Genomic DNA, 7,966 nt, shown 5'->3' on the forward strand with positions numbered 1-7,966 from the left:
AAACCCAAATGGCTCACTACTGCCCTTCAGGGAAGTGAATTTACCACCCTTATCAGGTCTGATCTACATATGACTCCAGTCTCACATTACATGGTTGGCTCTTAATGCCTTCAGAACAACTAAGATTGTCAGCATTACCAACATCCCGAGAATGAATTTTTAAAAACTTGTTAAGGTCCTCTCCCTCTCCTAGTATTTATGAGAATGCAATCTGCAACCAGTTCTAGGAGCTGCACAATGGGCTGAGAGTGACTTACCATGAATGTAACATTGCTTTGTTAAACTGTATGTTATTTTTTCCTTACCTAACACCACTGTGAGCACAGCAGTTCAAGGAGAAGGCCGCCCACCACCTTCTCAGAGTAACTAAGGATGATCAATAAATGCAGTCTTGCCAGTGTTACCCACATCCCAAGATCAAAAGTTTTTAAAAATAGGACAAAGAGACACAGGTTCAAACCAGTAAAAGGAGCCACCAACAGCTATAGGCTGCATTTGGTGTGGGGTTGTGGGAAAATGTGGCCTTAGTAGCTCCTTTCTTATCCTTTTCCCCAATCAATATTTTTTAAATCAACGATATAACCCATTTATTGTTCCCTTCATTTAACTTTTTGCAAACCATTCCAGTTACAATGTGATGGACGGAGGAAACTCTAAAACTGTTTGGTGTTTTGAAATTCTATAATAATACAATCATGATATGAAACTGCAAGATGTACTTGTTTCACTGTGGATTTACCTTTCAAAACTTAAATAAAATCCATATACTAATAAACTGTTTCTTCTCTTTGTCTGCTTATAGTTTCAGGAATGACTATTCTCATCCTAATCTACCACCACTACAGCTTGGACAGAGGAGCTTACAGAATTTTTCTGCTGGACTGAAGAAATATCCTTCCTCACAGAATTATACACACTTTCCTGAAAATAACCCTGATGATGAATATGAACATATAGAGGAGATTTATGAAAATGCAGTATCATTTGATTATGGCTTTTGCCACACTAAAGTGGACCTTGTCTGTACTCCAGAACCAGATGCCTTCAACCCATGTGAAGATATAATGGGATACAACATTCTAAGAGTTTTGATATGGTTCATTAACATCCTTGCCATCGTGGGTAACTTTGTGGTATTTATTGTTTTGGTGATTAGTCAGAATAAGCTCACAGTCCCACGCTTCCTTATGTGCAATCTCGCTTTTGCCGACCTCTGCATGGGTCTCTATTTGCTACTCATTGCATCTGTTGATTTGAGCACCAAAAGTCAGTATTACAACTATGCTATAGACTGGCAAACTGGTGCCGGGTGCGCCAGTGCCGGCTTCTTTACTGTTTTTGCAAGCGAGCTCTCGGTGTACACGCTCATGGTGATCACCTTCGAAAGATGGCATACGATTACCCATGCCATGCAACTGGACCAGAAGATTCGTTTGAGGCACGCTGTTGTGATTATGTTTGGAGGCTGGGTATTCTCTCTTGTTGTAGCAATGCTGCCACTTGTAGGAATCAGCAATTACATGAAAGTTAGCATCTGTCTGCCCATGGATATAGAAACTACTGTTTCCCAGGCTTACGTTATATTCCTATTGGTACTGAATGTTGTAGCCTTTATTATAATTTGTGTCTGCTATATCAAAATATATTTAGCTGTGAAAAATCCTGACTTTGTCTCTAAAAGAAGTGACACAAAAATTGCCAAACGAATGGCGATACTAATCTTTACAGACTTCATGTGTATGGCTCCTATATCATTTTTTGCTATTTCAGCAGCTTTCAAATCACCCCTTATTACAGTGACCAATGCTAAAATTCTGCTAGTATTGTTTTATCCTCTTAACTCATGCGCAAATCCATTTCTGTATGCAATCTTTACGAAAGCATTCAGAAGGGATTTCTTCATCCTGATGAGCAAGTTTGGTTACTGCGAAATGCAGGCACAAATTTATAAAACTGACAACTCCAACTCAAGGAGTGGCACCAAGGAAAGCTCAGGTGCAGTTGTCAAGCTAACAACATTCAGTGAGCAGGATTTACCTGTCAACGCAACTGCTGAATATAGTTGTAAAGGATGCTGATAACATTTCATGTTCCATGTAAGTTTTTTTTTTGGCCAGTTTTCTCTCCTTCTCTACTGAAGGTGTTGAATCCACAGGTATCAGCAGCAATCCAGTACCTCACCCAAGTGTCAACTTTTCGAGTGTGAGCCCAGGCAGTAAGTGTTGGCATACTAGTCAAGGGCACCAGATCTGAACCTGATGCAGTTCTCACCCAACAGATGCAAGCAGGGGAAGGAACCCTGATTGATTTTTCTCTTCCTACCCAGGAAAGCTGAGGCGAAATTTAGTAGCAAATTGCTGCCCTGGTTGAAATCAGTTGAGACCAACAATCAAATCTGGAACATTCTGGTCTCAATGGCTTCTCCACTATACCAAGAAGTACCTTTACCAAATAGGCCATCAAGGGAAGCTATGTAAGAGGTTTTAGTTGGAAAAATTTATCTAAATGTACATACATTTTTAGTGAAAAATTTGAACAGAATTTTGGAAATAATTTTCATTCATTCTATTGTAGTGCACTTTACACTCTAGGGGGAGTTTGTTTCCTGGGCGGGAAAGCAGCCTAGCCAGCAGCCAGCCCGACCGGGAGCAGCAGCAGCGGGAGGCCCAGCCCATCTTAATGGCAGGGCCTCATTAACTGACCGACATCCTGCCCAAAACTGGAGGCCGTCCGCCATGCCCAAGGTCGGTTCATGGACGGGGTTTACGGGGGTCCTGGGGCAGTCAGCAGTTCGGGAAGGGGGGAATCTAGAGCAGGGAAAGCCTACACTGGCCCAGCTAATGAAAGTTTTAAACTCACCTCTTCAGTCTTCATACCAGATTCCTGCTGTCAGGGCGATTGCCTCACTGACTTCCTGGCTAAAATGGTGTTGGGGCCCTATTGATGTAATAGGTCCCAAATTCGCATAAATGTATGAAGCTCATGCCTGACTCAGGCAGACACTTCATACGCCTGAAAAATCAAGCATGTTAAAATTGGAACAGAGTGGGAATGGTGTGAGTATTTTACCCACTCCATTTTAATTGCCTGCCCACCTGGCACCGACACAATCACTGAGGCTGAACCAGACTGTTCGTAACCTCGGCGTCCTATTTGACCGTGAGCTGAGCTTCCGACCATATATCCTCTCCATCACCAAAACCGCCTACTTCCACCTCTGTAACATCGCCATTTCCGTCCCTACCTCAGCTCATCTGATGCTGAAATTCTCATCCATGCCTTTGTTACCTCCGGACTGAACTATTACAGTGGTCTCCTGGCCGGCCTTCCACCTACCATTCTTCGTAAACTTGAGCTCATCCAAAACTCTGCTATCCTAACTCGCACAAAGTCCCATTCACCCATTACCCCTGTGCTCGCTGACCTACAATGGCTCCCGGTCAGGGCAATGCGTGGATTTAAAAATTCTCATCCTTGTTTTCAAATCCCTCCACGGCCTCACCCCTCCCTATCTCTATAACCTCCTTCAGCTCTGCGCTCCTCCAATTTTTGCCTTTTGCGCATCGCTGATTTCCTTTGCTCCACTATTGATGGCCATGCTTTCAACTGCCTAGGCCCTAAGCTCTGGAATTCCCTCCCTAAACCACTCCGCCTCTCTACCTCACTCTCCTCCTGTAATTAGCTCCATAAAATTTACCTCATCGACAAAGCTTTGGTCGCCTGTCCTAATATCTCTTTATATGGCTTGGTGTCAAATTTTATCTGATAACCTCCCTGTGAAGCACCTTGGGATGTTTCACTATGTTAAAGACACTATATAAATGCAAGTTGTTGTTATTGGTTCTGCCGGGGGGTGGGGGGAGGGGGAGTTAAAACTTCCATATATTTTTGCATTTCCAAAGAAATTCTGCACCACTTCAATGTTTTTCAATGCAAATCATTTCTGTATTTGCATTGATGTAGTAACAACTTTTTAAAAATTCCATTGCATGCTTGTTTCCTTTGTGACTTTTGCTTCTGTGTAATAAGGGAGGACACTGACGGTGCTGGAATATTTTTCTCTTTGTCCCTAGTGACAACACTTAGTGCTCCCTTGTTTGTTGCAACTCTCAAGAACATCCAGTCTCATAGTTTTCAAATAATATTTGAAGTGGTAATATTTTAGCTCCTCCAATGGCTCAGTAAGTAAAAGCGGTAAATGAGCCTTGCAGGGCAATAGGTTGCATTTTGATTCTTGGTCCATGTTTAGTTAGCTGATCTCAGTAGAGATGGCAATATAGATGGTACAATTTGTCTCCCTATTTGTGTCTGTGAACACGTTTGGTGAGGTCAGGATTAGGCTTGGATAACCTGCCAACACTCAGGGTCTAGCTCATACATGAAGTGCATCCATTTGGATGAGATACCAGAGGGCAACTGGCTTTTGTGCAACCATACTCCAATGCAAGTCGATGTCTCCAGAACAAGAGGGGAAAAAAATAAGTGGGAAAAATATAAATAAGAACATTTTAAATACATTGCAGTATCAATCATTTGTTTATTTAAAAAAGGAAACAAAATAAATCTAACCTTCAAACTCAAGAATCCAATTCTTCTAGTTAAATTATCTGTTCAACAAGTCACCAAAATCTCCACTATTTGTCGATGCTCTCTTGAATAATCTGTGTTTGGAACAGTATTTTTTAAACTTTGAATTTTCATTTTTCTGCACTCTCTGACAGATTTTGTATTACTTTGGTTCACTCCTAATTGTATGTGAAGTTAAACAAATGAGAATTTTTTTTAGAGCACTTACCATGGGTACAATCTTCCTCCTTTGAATTAAGTTCAACCTTGAGATTCAAAGCTCCCTACCCAGCCTATGTCTTCCCCATCTATTGCTGCCTTGGAATTACTAACTAATCGTCTGTATTTCATTATTCTTGTCATAATTTTGAGGTCACAGTTCTACTGCTGCTGGTCACAAAACTAAGGGCATCACCTACAAGACATTACAGATGATAGTGGCAATAGTCAACTTTTGAGGCCAGCTGTGCGTGGCAAAAAGTTGCTAAAGGAGCAATGTTCCTATTTGATTATTTTTCACCCATTGGATGCAGGACGCTTCTAATTTTACATGGACACTGAACTTCATTCAAGGAATGAGGAAAACCAGACTTAGGTGTTAGCCGTGGCTCAGTGGTAGCGCTCTCACCTGAGTCAGAAGGTTGTGTGTTCAAGTCCCACTCCAGAGACTTGAGCACATAATCTAGGCTGACACTCCAACGCAGTACTGAGGGAGTGCTGCACTCTCAGAGGAATCATCTTTTCGATGAGACGTTAAACCGAGGCCCCATTGCCCTCTCAGGTGGACGTAAAAGCTCCCATGGCACAATTTTGAAGAAGAGCAGGAGAGCTCTCCTCGGTATCCTGGCCAATATTTATCCCTCAACCAACATAACTAAAACAGATTATCTGGTCATTATATTATTACTATTTGTGGGACCTTGCTATGTGCAAATTGGCTGCCGCATTTTCTACACTACAACAGTGATTACCCTTCAAAAAGTACTTCATTGGCTGTAAAGCGCCTTGCGACGTCCCGAGCTCATGAAAGGCGATATGTAAATGCAAGCCTTTCTCTTTATGTTATGTTATCTATCATTTTATTGGCAGGATCTCAATCCAATATGGCCACATGGGAATCAGTGCTCCAAAGGGTAGGCAATGGATTTTGATTAAAAAATGAGCCCTCAAATTCTGGGGTTTTGGGGGATGTAATTTACATGCAGTGGGAGCAGGGGCAGGAACCCATTAATGCCCCTTTCACAGAAAAATTCTTCCACCAACCCCTCTCTGTAATGACATCGCTTTCGGGGACAGGACTGGTGGGATGCCAGACTCAACCAGAAATCACGAGATCACAAGATAATTACAGATGAAGAAGGCCATTTGACCCATCTTAGTTCATCCTTTCAGAGAGATCCCAACATCCTCCCATTGTAGTATCCAACAGCTTCTTAAATGATTTCAGGGTTTTTGCCCCAACTGGAAGTCTATTCCACATATTGACCACTCTTTGTGTGAAGAAGAATTTCTTGATATCAATATTAAAATTAACTTTTACTTGTTTGAACCTGTGTCCCCTAGTCCTACTGTTGCAGTTTAATTTAAAGTAATATTCTGGGTTAACTTTCACTATATCCTTAACAATCTTATATACCTCTGTAGGATCACCTCTCAGATGCCTCCTTTCCAAGCTAAAAAGCACATCTATCCAGGCTTTTCTCATAACTCAGACCTCTGACAATGGAGATCTTCTCTAAATTGCCTCCAGTGCTTGAATAACTCTCTTGTTTCTTGGCAACCAGAACTGGACGCACTATTCAAAGTACAGTCTGACCAGAGCACTACAGAATTTGATTTATTATCTACACTGACTTATGAGCTCCAATTTTAACTGCCCCCCAGCCTGGCAGCCATGGTACGGGTGGGGGGTGGGTGTAAGATGACGGGGGTCGTGCAGCGTTCCCGCACCCCTCCGTTTTTACTTGCCTGTTTTCAGACATGGGAAGGCCATCCATTCCAGAAGAGTGAGGGCCTAATTTAAATAACAAAGTCTTGTCCCAAATACGTCATCGGGATGCACACACCATTTTAACCGCAGGTCCAATTAAGGCCCACACAGTCTTCACCACATCAACAAAAGCTGTTGCCAGCAAGGATCCAGGCCACAGGAGGTCCAGGCAAGTGATATTTCTGTAAATTTTTTAAGATTTCTGGTGAGGAGGGAGGAGCAGGAGTATTCCTCCTGGCCCTACATGGATACCTTGGGCCTCACCTCCCCAGCACAAATCCTTACTTACCTCGCTGGGGACCGTGTCCGTGGGCCCCCGACGGTGGCCAGACCCATCCTTCCACCAGTTTTGAGTCACTCCCACCATTTTAGCTCTGTAGTTCAACATCCTACTTCTGCCCAGTATATGGCTATTGGCAAACACACCAGCATCAAGAAGGCATACTTGTCATACAGTTCATAAATGTGTCCCACAAGACCATTTCCAAGAGAAATTGATTGTCATTTGGAGCGTGGCACTTAATTACAGGAGCACCTGCAAGTTGAAATGGGAATGTTGGGTCATTTAGGTTCTGATCTGGAATTCCCCTTGCTCTACAGGCAGGCAGCCCACCCGGAAGCACTATTAATGGCATAGGTGGCGGCCACTAATATTCAAATGACCCAATCCCCAGGTTTGGGAGGGAATCAAGTTGAGAGCAAACAGGCAGACACAATTACAACAGTATAAACTATGAAGTTACTGGTGGAAATCGCTACAGTTAAATAGTTCGACAATAACCTTCAGTTTAAAAATATATAGGTAGACAAAAGTTAACTTCTTCAAATCTAACTAAACCTTTGGAATAACTGTCAGCTCCTGTGCCCTTTATAGAAACCATGATGTGGAGATGCCGGTGATGGACTGGGGTGGACAAATGTAAGGAATCTTACAACACCAGGTTATAGTCCAACAATTTTATTTTAAAATCACAAGCTTTCGGAGATTATCTCCTTCGTCAGGTGAGTGAGTGAAAGGTTCTCAAATCGCATATCTTATATTAGGCTGGGACACGCTCACACCAATCAAAGGTGTCGTTGGTGTTCAGACAGGTTAGCCATGGAAAACAGTTCTGAATACACAATGGGTATACGTAAGAACGGGATATGACGCTCGACTCGTCGATCGACAGTTCCAACGGGCCACAGCGAAGAATCGCATAGACCTCCTCAGAAGACAAACACGGGACGCAACCAACAGAGTACCCTTCGTCGTCCAGTACTTCCCCGGAGCGGAGAAACTACACCATGTTCTCCGCAGCCTTCAACATGTCATCGATGACGACGAACACCTCGCTAAGGCCATCCCCACGCCTCCACTACTCGCCTTCGAACAGCCACCCAACCTCAAACAGACCATCGTTCGCAGCA

The 7,966-nt window shown here is 43.0% G+C and overlaps 1 protein-coding gene across 4 annotated transcripts in view; it reads left to right on the top strand.

The window, feature by feature from the left end:
• LOC137324455 (lutropin-choriogonadotropic hormone receptor-like) overlaps positions 1 to 6,115 on the top strand; it is a 98,625-nt gene extending 92,510 nt beyond the window's left edge. For all 4 annotated transcript variants that reach the window (XM_067988737.1, XM_067988738.1, XM_067988736.1 and 1 more), the window contains one exon: positions 803 to 6,115. In XM_067988737.1, coding sequence (XP_067844838.1) covers positions 803 to 2,078 — 1,276 coding nt within the window. In that variant the 3' untranslated portion in view covers positions 2,079 to 6,115. The remainder of the gene's footprint in view (positions 1 to 802) is intronic.
• The last annotated feature ends 1,851 nt before the right edge of the window (positions 6,116 to 7,966 follow it).

Source organism: Heptranchias perlo, chromosome 8 (genome assembly GCF_035084215.1).
Source record: "Heptranchias perlo isolate sHepPer1 chromosome 8, sHepPer1.hap1, whole genome shotgun sequence".
Lineage (NCBI taxonomy): Eukaryota > Metazoa > Chordata > Chondrichthyes > Hexanchiformes > Hexanchidae > Heptranchias > Heptranchias perlo.